The sequence below is a fragment of the Ceratotherium simum genome, chromosome 16, assembly GCF_057802395.1.
Source record: "Ceratotherium simum simum isolate JZ-2026a chromosome 16, ASM5780239v1, whole genome shotgun sequence".
Classification (NCBI taxonomy): domain Eukaryota; kingdom Metazoa; phylum Chordata; class Mammalia; order Perissodactyla; family Rhinocerotidae; genus Ceratotherium; species Ceratotherium simum.
In genome coordinates, this window is record NC_141915.1 from 39,523,788 (window position 1) to 39,540,979 (window position 17,192).

Sequence of the window (17,192 nt, forward strand, 5' to 3'; positions counted from 1 at the left end):
CCCTCACCAAAGCTCACAGACTGAGAACTCGAGCATGCAAAACCACAGTCTGGGTGAAGGGATGTCTGCTTTTCAAATGACCTGCTAATTCTTTGCAACCCACAGTAATTTGGTTTCTGTGAACCCACAGAAGCAGGCCCACCAAAAAGGGCCTTGTCTGCTAACCTGGAAAAGTCCTTGTATGAATGAGTCACTGGCAATGGGATCAGTCATTTTTAAGGCTGCCCCATTTTCCTAACATGTTAAAGTGTTAGTTCTTAATCTTTTTAGGAGAGGAATAAGCAAAGCTGCAATTACATTCAGAATATGAAGTAGGCCCCACAGATGCATGGCATGGGCTTGGGAGAAGGTGGGTGGCATCATGGGACTGCTCTTCAGGCTTTCTAGAGGGAGGTCAATGGAGAGATGGACAGCGAGGACCATTTGAGGAAACTCTATGGCTTGGGAAATTAATGGTCGAGGGCTCATAAGGCAGTGAGGGAGCAAAGCTATTCTACTTCCCTGGCTGCAATGCCACGAAGTATCTGCAGCATGTGGTTAACTCACAATGGTTCTAAGGTTCAGCATATTCTTTACTCTTACGCATTAAAACAACATGAAGGAAACTGTGTGTTAGAGATCAGTTGCCTCCATTGGCAACTGAATGACTATTATGGTCTTGAATATTTTCCATGTCTTTAAATCTAGATACAGTACACATAGTGGAAAATTTGCAACCATCCAACATAATTTCCCCCCTCCCCTAAAAAAACACAACATTACTCAATAGACAAAATTACATAAAACCTCACAACATCCTTGGGAGGTAGACATTGTTATGACCTTACATTGTTTAATGAAAACATTAACATTCCAGTTTCAAATAACAACTTAAATCAATGTATAAGACAGTCCACTATTGTAATATTCAGAGGAAACTTAACGTCTAACTTCTTCAAAGTGCAAAGACCTTTTTATCATATTGATGGCATGGTGGTGTACAGACTATATACAGCTTGGGTACGTAGAGGTACAGTCTTGTGTTAAGAGCTCACATAAGTTTAAAGCCTACACCTCTCTTCTAGGCTTTTCCAAGTCCACAGTCCTTAGAGGCAGCAGTCCCCAACTCTGGGTTCATTGATCATTCTCCAAACCGTTCAGTCCTTTGGCCTTAGAGAACAGAGTCCTTTTGCTAGGATGGCTCAGGTTTAGCCTTTGGTTTCAGGTCAAAATTATCCTCTTTCCAGGCACTTAAATCCCAAATCATTCTGCTTTTCTGAACTCTGCTTATAGAGATTCTCTGAACTATACTTTCTGTCTGAGCACATAAACAGCTCCCAATTCCTTAAAAGATAAGAGATATCACTGTATATCTCCTCTTCTGCACAGCCTGATGCTATTTTCTAGGACAAAATTTTCATCGCTCCACTTTCTTTTCTCTTCTTGACCTCACGAGTCCCAATTCCAAGTCTTTGTGAAGGAGCTTGGACATTTCTGAGGACTCAAATCTGTGTCCCGGAGTTTCCAAATCTCCCATAGAGACCTACTCTCGGCGGGGTATACTTTAAAGTCAGGACTTTAAATATTTAACATTTAACATATCTATTACGGTCTTATTGCCTGCCCTGGGATATATATCAGAAGTACTGCTTTTTCCCTTAAAATATTCTAAACCTCCCATTTAGCAGAGGAGTGGGGGAAAGCAAAGGAGGAGAATAAGAGTAGTGACACAGAAGCTGCTTGGAAAAACTTTATGTTGATGTGAGATTTGTTAATAACACAGTGTTACAACTGAGTAAAATTTTGTTTTTAAAAAATTTCTCTTTCCAAAAGAAATCTGAGGTCATTTTATATCTGGGCCACTGTGAGTATGGGCCTAGCAAAATGTTAAGAGCTGCATTTAAAAGGTGATAAATTCTGTCACTGACAAAGTCAGAAGCTGAGTCAGGAACAGCTCAGAATGGGTAGCAAAGCATAAGATCAGCTAGCTTATCTGTGTCAAGGCAAATACGTTTTTGGGAGAATGACTTACGGAATCTAAACACTGGTGGATTTATTAATATCTTCTTTTTCCTGGTGGTGGTGGTGGAGGGTCATGGGGGAGACACTTCTGTTTAGTTCTGGGCCAGTAGGAAATACCTATACAACACTTCAAATAGTGATAAGGACCATCTGGAGACCCAATCTCTTCCTTCTCTACCCTCACCCCAATTCTGTCACCTTGGCTGTGAGCGAACTTTTCATGGGTTTGGTTGTTCCTCAGATTGTGGCCTCCTGGGTGTGTGGTGGGAAGCCTGCCTAATAAGAGGGTTGGTGGGAAAAGAAGAAGAGAAGTCCTATAAGGCTCAAGTTCATAGGGACTCTGGCTGAGAAAGTAAATGTGCTGTCTGAAGCTGCTACAGGAATTCACTTTTCAACAAGGTCAGATGTGAATCCTGATCCCGCCCTTCTCTCTAGGCATCTTGCTAACATTCTCCTTCACCCACTCAGCAAGTGGGAGGGAGGAGGGCGTTAATTAGTATAAAGAGTACCTACAGAAGTAAGTGTTTACCTGTGAGGTGGTAACCACCACATACCACCTGGTTCAACTTTAAGATTTAAGAATGTGGAGTTTCCACATAAAAATTTTCTCTGGACTTGATGTGCCTCATCCTAGACTCAGAATGCTACAATGGAAGCGCAGCCTTTGTGAGTGGTCACCCCACTCAGAAAACTGACCTCAGAGGAATGGAAATCATTCAGAAAATCCATTAGTCACAGGGAAAATGAGGGTCATATCTACAAAGAGTCCCCATTGGTGGGATGGGCCTTAGTTTCACTATCTTAAGGTGCACAAGCTGGTCTCTTCAGCATAGACTTTCCCACTAATCGGGTGGAAATGCTCGCTTTCCCTAGCTTTCTTTCCTACTAATCCTTGCTTCCAAATTCTCTTTCTTTTGTCCCCTGAAGAGTCAACAGGATGTGTGATATTTTAAGAATATAATAAGCAAATCCTCTTTCACAATGGGTATAAGCAACCTGGCATGGCTTGGAGTCTAGGATTATGGAAATACACTGAAACACTGAAGACTACACACTGAAACACATGTAGTCTTTTAGCTGAACTCTCAAACAGGTTGGGACTGTTGCCATGGAATTTCACAAAATCTTTTTTCCTGAGACAGACGCCATGCTACAAAGAAGGATAAGCCATTTGTGCGGTCTGAGGTGGAACATTTTAATTACAGGCAGGACATGAACAAGTTGAGTTTGAGCCTAATGCATAAGCCCTTTGGAAATATCAAGGCAGATACATAAAACACTAATCTACCAGGAATCTGGGATTCTTGGCTCCGGTAGAAACGTTCACAAAGCTGACTCTTAATTTGTAAATAGGCTCCATGAACTTATCCCTGGAAGCAGAATTTATTTTCCATAACACAAGATCTTAAAAAGGAAAAAAAAAAAAAAAAGCCTCTGGCAAGCAGCTGCAGGTGCCAGTTTGTGTGTACACTTTGGGGCAAGATCAAAATACCTTCCTGTTTTTTGTTCCTCCCCACCATCCTCTTCACATTCACAACTCAGAGGTTAAAGGAAAAACTTAACAACAACTACCATTTTCACACCAAAGACATGTGAAACAGATATTCATATACATACTCTTCTGCTTAATACCCATACATTAAGAGGTTTAAAAATTAACTGTGGTTACTGCATGATCACATAAATGTAAAGCTGGAAGGGACCTTACAGAATGTCTAAATCCAACTCTTCTTTTATGGTTAAGGAAACTTAGTTTTAAGAATTAAGTGATTTGCCCAAAGTCATACAGCTAATTAGTGGCAAATATGGAATCAGCAAACCGATTTTGTGACTCCTATTCCAGTGCTAATTTTATAGTTATCACAGCGTTTTTCCTTGATAGCATGTCTCCTATAACTCATGATAAAGATGACCGATACATCTGCAGAACCAAGATCAGGCTTTCAGGAATCTTCGTGGGATATAGCAGCTCCATTTAAAATGGGGGGGAAAACCCCAACCTGCCTGATCAAGGAGAACCTGCCAGCAGAGGTGCTCCCCTCCTCACCCCATTGTGAAGCTCAGCTCTGATCTAAACAGCACTCATGGCGTCTGTCCCTGGTTCCTCTCCTGTGGGGAGGGGGACACTAAGTCATACTTTTTGGACTCTTTGGTATTTCTTTGTCAAAAAAATCTTTGGCAAGTTTGCTTTGGGTCTGTACACCAATACTCCATGAAAGAGACCAAGAACTTTGGGTAGCTGTTTTTTTTTTTTTCCCCTGGTGGTGCTGCTGAACCATTTCCCGCCTCAGAGCCCAGCTCTGCCAATCTTGATCATAGGAAATGGATGCTGTCACCCACAGTGGCCAACTTCCTGGAGTTTCAATGACAGTCTATATTTTAAACCATAGGTTCTTTGGTATAGAATTTCTCCTATAGGTGACTGGTTTAACCCAAAGCAGCTTTTAATTGGAGATGGAAGGCAAAGGGCAGAAGCAGAAGTATCATCAGATGACTTGGTTTTTTTTGCTTGTGTGATAAGAAATGCAACTGATGCTCGGAGACTGGGGTCTTCAGTTTGGTAACAGATACTTATTTTACGGCTGTTCTTTTCCTTATTATTAGACTATAATTTGAGATGGGGAGATTCTACCCTAACTCTTCAGCCTTGTGTTAAGTGCAGAAGGGCAAGACTTCCCAGCAAGGTCAGCTGGTCAGCTCTTCTTCTCCGTGGTTCTGGGCATATGACCAAAAGGCTTTTCCACATATGGCTGATGAATCTCAGAAAGAATGTCTCATGCAGCACAACTGGGGGATTCTTTCGACTGGCAACAAACTCCAAGGAAGGCCTGCTCTATTGCTGCAAAAAATAATGACCAAATACTTCACTGGCTTTTAAATATCATAAAATTCAAGTCCTTGATGGGAAAACAAAAGTTTCACAAAAGTAGTAACATGATATATCTGCAAACAATTTCTGAATGAAGACAGCGTTTCTCTGTTGCCCATGTGAATATGACCCTTTGGATGCTAAAAATGGTATGGAAAGGAGTTTGGAACTGAGTTTGTTTTCAGAGTGATTTATCAGTTTTTAAGAACGATGTTCAATGCTCAGGCACAAATCATCTCTGGGACCAGATGTTCACTTCAATGTGGCTCTATGTTCTCCTCTGGCTATGTGAGACGAGAACTCATACCGATCATGGCTTCGATATCCACACATGTTACACTCAAAAGGGTCACGAAAGCCATGGCAACCCATGTGAATAGTGAACATCACATAATCCAGGAAGAGGACTCGACAGTGGTCACACCGATACACATCCATCACCTCCCCTTCTTTATTGATCACTTTGATGGAGTCTCTTGGGCAGATGGGTGGGGGCTTGAGGAGTTCATAAGAGCGGGGGACCTCCTTCAGAAGTGGCATCCCATTGCGGGCCCGAGGAGGGACCATGTGATTCGGCTGGTAAGTGTGATTCTGGCGTTCTTCATGGTTGCTATCAGTGTCCGTTGAGTCATGGCCACTATTGTTGGGGGAGAGGCCTCTTTCAGAAGGCAGGCTCTTCTCTGACAGGTGGATGCTCTTCTTTTCCAGGTCCTGGGGGGCACCATTCGGCATCTCGGCACGGGTGAGGGCTATGGGATACATGCTGCTGATAACTGGCACCATCTCTGAGGTGGGAGCAGGCGGTGTCTGGACTAAGGGGCGCAGGGCTTCGGCACCGAGATAGCTGATGGCGTTATTGATGGCTTGATCCATCATTCGGGTCTGCATTATTTCACTCTCCTTCTCATACATATAGCTGGGATTATAGCTGACATCAAAGCAGTGGCGCTTCTCACCTAGAACATGTGAAAGAAAGAGTTACAAAAGGAACAACACAAAGGCAGAGAGTTTGTAAAGTTATTTTCCAGAGTCCTTGAAAAGTGAGGAAGGACATGTTGCCTGCTCAAGAACACCAGCCCAGGCAGAGTGGTTCCATACGGTGCTGAAATCTCAGGGGACGGTGGTTGACAGCACACGTTTGTACAGTCAAAATAAATTAAGCCAGCAGGCAAAAGGGAGAGTCAGAGATGTCATTAAGTTGAGGCTACAATGTGAGTTGTTTCCACTGCCATGTCAGAGGGGAAGTTTGGAGAAAAGGAAGTAAGAGAACACTAGGATGGGATTTAGAGGGGGCAAGGGAGCTACTACTACGCAGGAGTATGGGGGCCTCTGCACTTCTACTATTCGTGACCTCTTATGACACAGTCAATTCCCAAACTCTTAGTTTGCTTGTTATTTTCCGCTTGTAATACTAGGGAGCCAGGGGGACAGAAGTGCTGCAAAAAGTGGGGATGCTCAGCGACTGGCCTCAGCAGCTTTTTAAGTAGCTACAGAGGTCGGAAAAATAGCCCCCCACACTCCAACTTACTACTCCCCAAACACATCAGTCACCAGACTGACTGAGATTTAAGTAAACAGGCTTCACATGTAGGTTTTAGAAAAGCTTTCTCGATGAAAGATCATGATCTTTGTCCCTTTCATAAAGCGTGTTATTCTTCTTTTGCTTGAAAAAAATATATCATTGATACATACGTGATCATTAGGACCTATCTCACACTTAACTGAAAAATTTATTTGTGGTCACCCTTTCCTACATCTCATGTCAAACTGCTGAGAAATTTTGAAAACAGAGTTTAGCCACCTTCAGGGCGTGTGGGTGTTGTGTGTTAGAAAACAGAGGCTCTCTGGCCACACGGAAGGCAGGAGCGGGGTCTGCACTGATGGCAGATGTGCTCAGTGGTGAGCGGCTGGTAGAGGGAAGAGAAAGCGGGGAGGATGTGTCAGGTGCTGGAAGTGAGGCTAAGGTTATTGCTGATGCTTTTTCATTCTGTGGACTGGATTCTGGAGACATTTGCTGAACCATATCCGCTCTGCCATAACATTTCCGAGGCATGTTGTGGTTCCAAAACTTGGCACTGCCATACAGGAAAGGGTTCAGTAATGGAAAAACACAGGAAAACGAAAGGATTGGAAGAACCAGTTCCCGCTTATGAGGTGTCTCCAACCTAGTGGGAGAGAAATAAGACTTATATATATGGAATTGGAGAAAAAAAAATGATAAAAGTTGTGAAAGGGGTGCCTTGCTATATGGAGGCCTTTGACTTTATTCTAAATGCCAAGTTCGAGGCATTTAAGCAGGGGAGTAACGCGTCTTCTGTAACTAGAATTATAAGGCAAGGGCAAAGTGGTTTGGTACAAATTGTATATTTAAGTGTTAAGGGAATGCAAAAAACTCAGGAGTACTTGAGGAAGGGAAAGCATTCCAGGTAAACCTAAATTTTGAGAAGGGTCTTGATGAACTGGTAGGATTTAGATTTTTGGAGAGGTAGAAGAGACATCCTAACTGAGGGAGGAGCATGAATGAAGGCAGAGTAGTGAGACTATATAGGACGTGAGCAGGGAAGACTAAGAGAGTCTGGCTATAGCTATATCAAGAAGTCTGAAATAAAGTATTTCTCAAATTTCACTTCTTCCTTCACATTCTGCAATATTCACACACCAGGGTAGTGTGGTGGTTGAGAGCTTGATTTGATGCTGGCTCATCAACTTACTAGTTGTGTGATATGGGGCAAGTTATTTAATCTGTCTATAGTTCCATGTCTTCATGTGAAACGGAGATAATCATCGTATCTACCTCATAGGGTCACTGGTAAGTGCTTAGAGCAGTGCCTGGCCCATAGAAAGCACTTGGTAAATAGTAGTGTTTTTTGTTTTGTTTGAATCAGCTCACATTTTCTTTGCTAAAAATAAATTTTTTAAGGTAACTTTATAATCACTAACATAAACAGAAAACCAGAATCACTTGCCACAAACTGAAAGTAACTATGAAAAATAAAGACAATGAAACAGAGCAGTTTATTAAATTTTGATCAGATACTACCATGAGTGCTTGGAAACAAAGATCCCCTCTCTGTTAAAAACAGAGATTATCAAGTGTGAGATTAGTTAAAGACAACTAGCATCAGATTAAGTCTAAATCTTTCTCGTTGGTATAATCAGGGAGACAGAAAGAGAACTACAAAGAAAATAATTTTCTTGCCATGTGGATCAAGGTTTGTAAATGCCCTCTGGGCCTCCTGGCACTCTGCATTTCACATTTTGGAAGATAGTGAAAAAAGATCACACACGGTGGGACCAAATGATGAGCATTCTGAATGACCAACCATAGGGTTTGGATTTGAACAAACAGCAAATTGCTACATGCCCTTGGGCAAAGGAGGCTTGTGATCAAAATGTTATTTTCAGGATATTAATGTAACAGCAATGTGTAAGATGGACCAGAACAGTGAGAAATTGGAGCCAGAAAGACCAGCTAAAAGATCTAATCTAATCAGATGGATTTGTCCTACATCCCCCCCACTACCTTATGGCCAACCTGACAGATTCTAGATAAAACCTGAGAGAAAAAATAGGCCAAGAAAAACACCCTGCCTTGGCAACTCAATAAAAAGCAACAGAAAAGTAGACCTTGGCCAAAGTAATCAATGGTTCTTATTTTCAACTTCCAGATTGGTTATATCTTTGATCAAGACCGTCTGGAAGAATGAGGCTGAGAACATGAAAGCCAGCTAAGGTCACAATACTCATTCCCCTGAAAGTGACACAGAAATGATCAACTTTGGTTTCTTGGCCTTTTCAAGGTTTTCGATGATTTTCCAGTGTGGCCAGCTCTACTCAACTCCCCAAATACCAGGCATCCCTGAGACTCTTTTTATCTTTTCACCTAATAGATAGGCTCCAGAAAGTTTCCGGGGTAGGGCAGGCACATCACAAACTCTGCTTTTATCCTTTCTCCAAAGTGTTTTCTTTACTTAACTAGGCCTGCAATTTCACAATCTATACCACCTGCAGCATATGTCAGAAAACAGCTGAGTACTAAAGTTGTAAGAGGCAAAACACTAAGAGGAAAATAAACCCCTGGATGAGTGGAAATATGTGACTGAGTTCTGTGGTTAACGCAGACCATTGTTCATTGTTAAGAGGATGGGAGAGCCTCAGATCTTCACGTGCACACAACCTGCAATCATCAGATCCCCTCATCTCCGAGTTACGGTAACTTGAGTAGTGCAGATGATTATCAGTCACCTGTAGACACGATGACTCAATGTGTATGAAACTCAGAAGGGGTAAGCTACAGTAATTGAAAAGCCAACAGCTCACGTTTCTTTAGTAACACACTCATAAAAAAGGTTAGTCAAACCACAAGAGTGTAACTGCTCCCAAACCTGCACAGAGCCTCTAGTCCAGCTTCTAGTCAAAATTGTACCACACCTTTGAATGATTAATGATAGCAGCTTCAGGCTGAATTAGAGGTTTTCTTCCAATGAAAATACAAGTGGCAACAGCAAGTCCTAAGTTTAGAAACCAAGGCTGTCTGATTGGGCCATTCCCTACCTGTGATTCTTTTTAAAGGTGCCAATCCCTAATATCCAGGCTTTGGTAACTCTAAACTGAGCCACCACCTGACCTGAATTGCTGCCACGTGGTGAGGGCATATGGTTGTTGGCTTCTAGGTGCCAACTTGGAATTACAAAATCACAGTCTAGGGCTAAAATGGCTTAACTGAGCATGTGGATTCAGACCTCTGCCTTTGGGGTCAAAGGATAAGATCCACCACCCTAATTTGTTTACTTCTGGTCTTGATACTTCACAGTACCTAGCCCTGTACCTTATACATAATACTAATAAGAAGAGCTACTATTTATTGAGCCCCTACTACAAACCCAGTGCTGTCCTGGGTACTTTGCATATTGTCTCATTTTACCTAAGAGGAATTATCATTTCTTAGTCAGATGAAGAATCTAAAGTAGAAACAGGTTGATTAACCTTCCGAAGTCACCCAGTTGGTAAATAGATAACTAGGATGCAATCCAAGGGCCCATATATCTCAGTATATGTTTGAGTGTTAACTGCTGTTTCCCGGCTGCTACTTGCCCATGGCTGCACAATCCCACCACTGCCAGTGACTGCAGATTCTCTGCTGGGATGGTTCCCATTAGCAGTGGAAAAGCAACTGTGCTTTGTTACATATGGACTAGCACATGCATTCAAGAAATGTCCGTAATGCACAGAGTTGTTGTGATGTCTATAAAGTGCTTAACAGAGTGCTTGGCATGCGTAAGCACTCAATAAGTGGTAGAGCTATTATTATTATTATTATTATATGCTTCACACCATGTTAGGTGCTTTGAGGAATACAAACATAATTGCAATCCAATAGGAGATGCAGCATTTACACAATTTCATTACAAATCAGCATCCTAAATGCTATGTGGTGGAACAAAGTATAGAGTAGCCAAGAGAGTGGAGACAGGAAAATACAGACCATTTCTCAAATGTGCCCCATGTAACATGGGCAAATATTAATCTATGCTTTTCTTAAAGTCTCCCTATAAACTGAGGTGGTGGTAGTGAAGGTGGGGGAGACAGTCATATACATCACAAAAAGTAGAGTGTTAAACTTGCCTGAGTGCAGAGGGAGGACAGAGCCAAGAAAACTCAGCAGAGTACGGGAATGTAGACCATGTACTTTTTTTTTTTGCAGGGGAAGATTCGCCCTAAGCTATCGTCTGTTGCCAATCTTCCTTTTTTTCTCTTCCTTCCTGCTGCCCCCACTCTGCCCCCCAACCCCCAAGCCCCAGAGCCCCAGTACATAGTTATGTATAGTCGTAAGTTCTTCTGGTTCTTCTATGTGAGCCGCTGCCCCAGCATGGCTACTGACAGATGAGTGGTGTGGTTCCACGCCTGGGAACCAAACCCGGGGCTGCCGAAGCGGAGCGTGCCAAACTTTAACCGCTACGCCATCAGGGCTGGCTCCCACGTGTACTTTTAAGGGCAGATGTGACGGAGGGCATTCCAGACAGAGAGCACGGAAAGAATGATTACATAGAAGTGGGAAAGTATTACATAGAAGTGGGAGTAGTTCATTGTGGCTGAATTAAAGGATCGGTGGCTGAAATGATAAATTTGAAAAGGTAAATTGGAGACAGATTGTGGAAGGCTCAGAACACTTGGGTGGTTTGGATTTTATTCCAATGGGGAGCCACTGAAAAGTTTTTTTGAAGAGGGGAGAAAAATGATTTGAATGTTAGAAAAATAATAATTCCAATATTACAGTCATCAAGATGCGCTAATGTGAAATATTCCGGTTTTCTTTAAGTCTTTAAGTTTTTTCAAGTCATTTAAATGTATTTGCTGTTACCTTCAGACAATTTCCCATGTGTATTATCACTTACTCTTACCACAAGCACATATCAAAAAAAAAAAAAGGCAGGTAAGTAGGGTAAATGGAATAACTGATGATGATTATGGCTCTGATCTCAATCTTAATGAGACTAAAGTGACTAACACTTCTTCCAGGAGGAGGAAAGCAGAGGGGAGCCACAGAACAAGAAGCAGGAAGGAGGAGAGAGAACAGAGAGAGCTGTGGGGGTGGCGGCGAGGAAAACTGAGCTGGAGACCACATTTTGTTGCTGCAGAAACCTTTGTCCTCTGTGAGACACTGTGAAGTGCTATTTGGATGTCATCTGTCCTGGTGGAGTCACCAGGGGAAGACAGCTCTTTTCTCAAGAAAACACACCCTTGAGAGAGAATGACTGCCCTTCTTCAAGGACATTTCTTCCACCAGCTTTCAATGACTAGACTCCTCCCTGTCCAAAGCCCCCATGTTGGGCCGGCCCTGTGGCTTGGTGGTTAAGTGCGCGCGCTGCAATGCTGGTGGCCCGGGTTCGGATCCCGGGTGCGCATCAAGGCACCACTTCTCCGTCCATCCTGAGGCCGAGTCCCACATACAGCAACTAGAAGGATGTGCAGCTATGACATACAACTATCTACTGGGGCTTTGGGGGGAAAAAATAAAATAAATAAAATCTTTAAAAAAAAAAAAAAAAAAAAAAAACAAAGCCCCCATGTAGCACATGACACGCATCACTGTGGGTGACCTCCAAGAGAAGGAAAGCCTTGGGCTGCAGCACTTCATGGACCGAGGTTCTGGCCCTGCTCTGTTACCTACCAGTTGTGTTTCTCCATCTTTCCCATCCTCCTTCCCTCCTTGGTAAGAGGACTTCACTGGGTGGTTCCTAGTATCTCTTAAAGCTCTAAAATGCTATGACTTTGTAATGCTCATACGATTATGGATTTCAGCCCTTTGGGAAGGGGTGGGAGAAGACACTTTTTACTCTTAGGTATTAAAACTGCTTCCTGTCGCTCTGTTAACCAAAGCAGACAATCTCTCATTAGTTACTTCACAGGGAGAACAGAACTGACGGTGTTTGTCGAAGTGTCAAAACCTCATTAACATGTTTACCGCGGGTGAGTGAGATCTTTTTTCATGTTCTTTTCAACATGAAAACTTCCTTTCATAAAGTAATACATAGAACTAAAAAAATAAGGAGATGCTATGGTAACCACTTTGGTCTGAATAACACATCTGTTTTTGAAGAAAGAATGAAAATTAGAAAAAGAAATATGCAGAAATGTAGTCATTTTCCTCCTCCCTCCAGGAAAGAAATCTGGCCTCTGTTTTGAGCCAAATATTTGAAGATGGCCTAGTTAGAAGTATAGTCAAAGAAGTTTATAACAAGAGAATAGGACTGAGAGAAAGGACAACCCCTAAAAGGGTTGGTGCTAAAAGTAAGGTCTTCTTGTCCTTTGAAAAGAACAACTAAGAATTACTTTGATGATGTTAAGATGCTGATTTCTAATGAATGTGGGTCAATTTATTTCCCATTTTACAGAAAGGGATACAAAATTTCTTGGAGAATTAGGAAAAAAATGATTTTATTTTTCTCTTACTTGGGCAACTTAATTTTACTCTTACTCTTCAAGAGAGGTATGTTTTTGTGTTGCTAAATGCATTTAGACTTAATCCAATCCGTCCTTCCTCAGTTCATCTCTAATGGATAAAAAATGCTACCTACTGGTAATTATCTCTAGCCTGCTGGGAAATTAACAGGCTGACCTGATGGTATAATTTCACCTTTCCCCTTACAGTTCAAGAGGTCAGGGAAGCCAATGTTGGTCTGAGTGCTGTGCAACTGTCAGTAAGGATTAAAGGGAGTGACTCATTCTTCCTTCACACTTTACCCATTGCCATTTCCCTGGCAGCTGAATCTTTTCAGAAAATGGTGCCTTGGAGAGGAAATGTAGGAGAGAGAAGAGACGAGGAGGGAAAACATTTGCCCCATATGTTTTATATCACTTCATCCCATACACTCCACAGTGTCATAATGTTTCTTTTTTTTCCCCCTTGACATTACTATTTTTTTTTTAAAGTCATGGCGTCCCTGAACAAAGGGAAGCAGGAACTTTTTTTTTTTTAATTCTTTTTTTTTTTTATAATTTTATTTATTTATTTATTTTTCCCCCAAAGCCCCAGTAGATAGTTGTATGTCATAGTTGCACATCCTTCTAGTTGCTGTATGTGGGACACGGCCTCAGCATGGCTGGAGAAGCGGTGTGTCGGTGTGCGCCCGGGATCCGAACCCGGGCTGCCAACATCGGAGTGCGAGCACTTAACCGCTAAGCCACGGGGCCGGCCCGACATTACTATTTTTTTATCAAAAAGCTTGATTCAGTTAAATGATTCAAGGAGTTTCTTTTATTTAAAAATAATCTCTGAAACAAAGATTCAGGATATAAGCTAATGCTAGACTATTAAAACAGTCTTCAGGAACAAGAATATCAGGTGCAGCTGTCCCTCAGTATCCTTGGGCAATTGGCTCCAGGACTCCCATGGATAACAAAATCCCCGGATGCTCAAATCCCTTATACAAAATGGCACAGTATTTGCATATAACCTACACATATCCTCCCATATACTTTAAATCATCTCTAGATTACTTATAATACCCAATACAATGTAAATTCTGTGTAAATAGTTGTTATATTGTATTGTTTAGGGAATAATGACAAGAAAAAAAAGTCGGTACATTCAGTACAGACGCAACCATCGTAGGCCTTTCCATCCAAGGTTGGCTGAATCCTTGGATGCGGAACCCAGATACAGAGGGCCAACTGTATATGGCAGGAGCTCTATAACCATTTCATGATGAATAAATAGACATAAGAGCAAATAAACAAGTAGTAATGCCCTAAGTAAAATATGTGAATGTTGAGCTAATGCAGTTGTTTTATAGATTCTCACATTTAACAACTGCCTAAAAAAACTAAAATATATGATATGGTTCATAAGATAAACAGCATATCTGTAAAACCTTGCAAAAAAAGTTATCTGAAGTTACACATATGGGCTTATAAACACAAAGTGGTATTCATAATTGCTGCCTTTTCTAATACGCCTCACAGACTTGTAGAATGATAGAGCTGGGAGGTACCTTCCTGATCACTTCATCACCTATGCAGTCTTCTCATTTCACAGATGAGTAAACAGAGGCCCAGAAAGGTTATGTGATTTGTCTAAACACACACAAGGTTAAGAAATGACTGAGGTAGAATCGGAATCTGGGTCTTTTGGCTTCTAAACCAGTGCTCTTCCTACTGCATTATATACCACAATTTACAAAAAAAATTCCCCCAGTTATTCAGGGCCCTAAGCCCTGAAGTTGCTACCTCAGCTCAAATCAAGAACTAATTCTACTGGGTTTCCTGATTCTAGCACAGACAGAACATGATGGTCAGAAGATGAGAGAAATCAGCACCTACAAGATCAGCATCTCTCATGAGTCTGGAAACGGAGGGGTGAAAATCCTCTGGTCACAGTGGTAATATACAAATGGAATGGATCTCTGATGCAACAGGCAAATGGTATGGACTTGGACACATGAAACATGTTTTTAAACCCATGAAAATACCAAAGCAACTTATATGAAGTAGGCCTTCAGCTCAACAATAGGCTTAGGGCAGCTGTAAGAACGAGGTACCTCCTCTCATATTTTAGTTCTCTTAGACCAAAATGTATCTATCGACCATAACTGGACTGAAATTGTCACCTTACTTTTTTTCTTGCTCTTCTCTCCCCATGTCCCTTCCCACATCAGCTTCAGCCATTTCTAGAGTCAAAACTTCCCCCAAATCAAATTAGACTCATAGCATAGAATAACAATCCAAGCCTTCTTTTGTACTCCAGTCAGAACGTCTTCACATAAGTAAAGCTCAAAAGATATGAGCAATGTTTTAAGATAATGTCTTGGAATCGCAATTGGTCCACTGTGCCTAAACTCCATATGGAAGTCACTACATGCTCCCTGACATTTCTCACCAAGGAGAGGGAAGAGGGTAAGGAAGAGGGGGTCTCTAAACTGAAATGCACGGACTTTAGTCTGACCTAATTTATTCTTAAAGTGACTAAAATGGTACAAAAACTTTTCAGCTAATCAAAATAAAATAAATAAGTATAAACACCAAGCTAGGTAATTTTGAAATATATGGGTTCTTTCAATATATCTCTATAATATATATTCACATAAAATGTATACCTGTAAAAAAAAAATTATCTAGACCAGAATAAAATTTAATCAGACTTAAAAACCAGGCAGGCACTTAATATCTGTAAAAGCTATTGAAAAGAATAAACACAAAAGGACTGAAGAAACCAAGAGCAGCAAGTAGCTTTGGAAAAACAGACTGACAGGTTTCTAAAATATTATTGGCATTGAGGGAGGTCTATTTTCGTTTGATAACTATTTTTGTTTAATATCATCGACTTTCAATTTATAGCAAAATTGATACATTCAATTCAGCTGCCTACTTCACAAATACAAATCTATTTTAAATATCATGGTCACATTTATGTAAACATCTGGGAGAGTTCAGCAAAATCTCTCTGCCATTTGGCAGTCCTAACACTTTTCATGGATGTAATTATTTCTTAGCCATCTCATTCTGCTGTATTTTTTGACAATGTGAAAATCAATGGCATAAAAATTAATTCCAGTAAGACAAATGATTAAATCAAACCTTGTTATTTAAATCTATATTTTCCCAACCACTTTCTCTTAAAGCCCATACTCAATCAAATTCAAGAAAATACGGCAAGACATTTTAGAGCATGAAAAAGTTTGAGCATGATAACGGAACCAAGTTGTAAAATATAATTACAAAAGATTACAAAAATGCTATCTCAAACATCTTACTGGTGTAAATTGCATAAACTCTCTCATGCAACATTTGTCATTCAGAATAAAGAGGAAGGAACAGCATTTTTAACACCAACTCCATTTAGGGAATTGGATACCAAAAACTCCCATCTTCAGTAGATTCTTTAATTAAAGTATTTTATTCTATTTGCTCTAGTTATCAAAATGAATCACAAAGAATAAAAGTGTACAATGGAAAACCAATTACCTTATTTTAACAGAGATTAATCTAGGAAGGGCCTGTGTAGTAAGCATCCTATGTTATCTCATTCAAACTATCTGCTAACAACAGCAGGAAAAAGGGTTGTATTCTTACCAATGAATTTCTGAGGCATTGAGCTTTTTCGTTTTGCCACATTGCTTGCTAATCTGTCCAGAACGAGAGCTCTTTCACTTCCCATCTCTGCTTTGATGTGTCTTGCCTCCGCACTTGCTGGTTTGGAAAAACGTAAAAAGAAAAGGGAAAAGAACACGTTGGTAAATGGGGAGAAAAGGAAATAAACTGGAAGGAAAAGTGTCAGAGGTCTGATGCACACTCTGTTGTTACCTGTTATTACTGCTCAGATTCTTGCCTGGGGTACCTGCTGGGGTCAGTGAAGCCAGCACCAGGGCACATTCAAATCTTGCAGTCTTATGCTGAGATGGGAAAGCCCGACCCATCCCCAACCAGTACCTTCATTAGCAAGAGGAAGTATTAAATAAACAGCCTGGACGTGGTTGGTTGCAAAAAGATAGATAGATGGAGATCTTCTAACCCCCGATCAGCCTTCTTTCTGATTCTGAGTAACTGCGTGTGACACCTGCAGACTGATATAATTCTTCTTAACAACTTTGAAAAAAAAGTATGGTGCCCCAGATTTACTGCTCTGTTTATGTTAATAGCACTTTTGAAAATAGATACACTTACCCAGATAGCAAGAAATCTACTCAGTGATTTGTGTATTGAAATTCTGAGTGGTTTTTTCTTTTTTTTCTTTTCCAGCATGCTCCTTTCAGTTCCTATCTTTTAAATTCTATTTCTCTGGGCTCTGCATTTTCTGTTTCATATGCTCTTCACATTTCAAAAT

At 41.0% G+C, this 17,192-nt stretch overlaps 1 protein-coding gene across 1 annotated transcript; it reads right to left on the reverse strand.

The window, feature by feature from the left end:
* Positions 1 to 3,376: 3,376 nt before the first annotated feature.
* Positions 3,377 to 16,893, reverse strand: IKZF3 (IKAROS family zinc finger 3). Its single transcript, XM_087441104.1, has 3 exons — positions 16,673 to 16,893; positions 16,442 to 16,558; positions 3,377 to 5,826 (listed from the first exon to the last, which is right to left on the reverse strand). Exons 2-3 carry the CDS (start codon positions 16,524 to 16,526, stop codon positions 5,123 to 5,125), a joined length of 789 nt encoding a protein of 262 aa, XP_087297230.1. The 5' UTR covers positions 16,527 to 16,558; positions 16,673 to 16,893; the 3' UTR covers positions 3,377 to 5,122.
* Between the last annotated feature and the right edge of the window lie 299 nt (positions 16,894 to 17,192).

Bases quoted from the DNA above. Each gene is read 5' to 3' on its own strand.
- IKZF3 (XM_087441104.1), bottom strand. From the start codon at position 16,526: ATGGGAAGTGAAAGAGCTCTCGTTCTGGACAGATTAGCAAGCAATGTG. The intron at 5,827-16,441 runs GTAAGAATACAA...CACATGTTCTAG, and splicing joins AATGCCTCAGAAATTCATTG to GTGAGAAGCGCCACTGCTTT.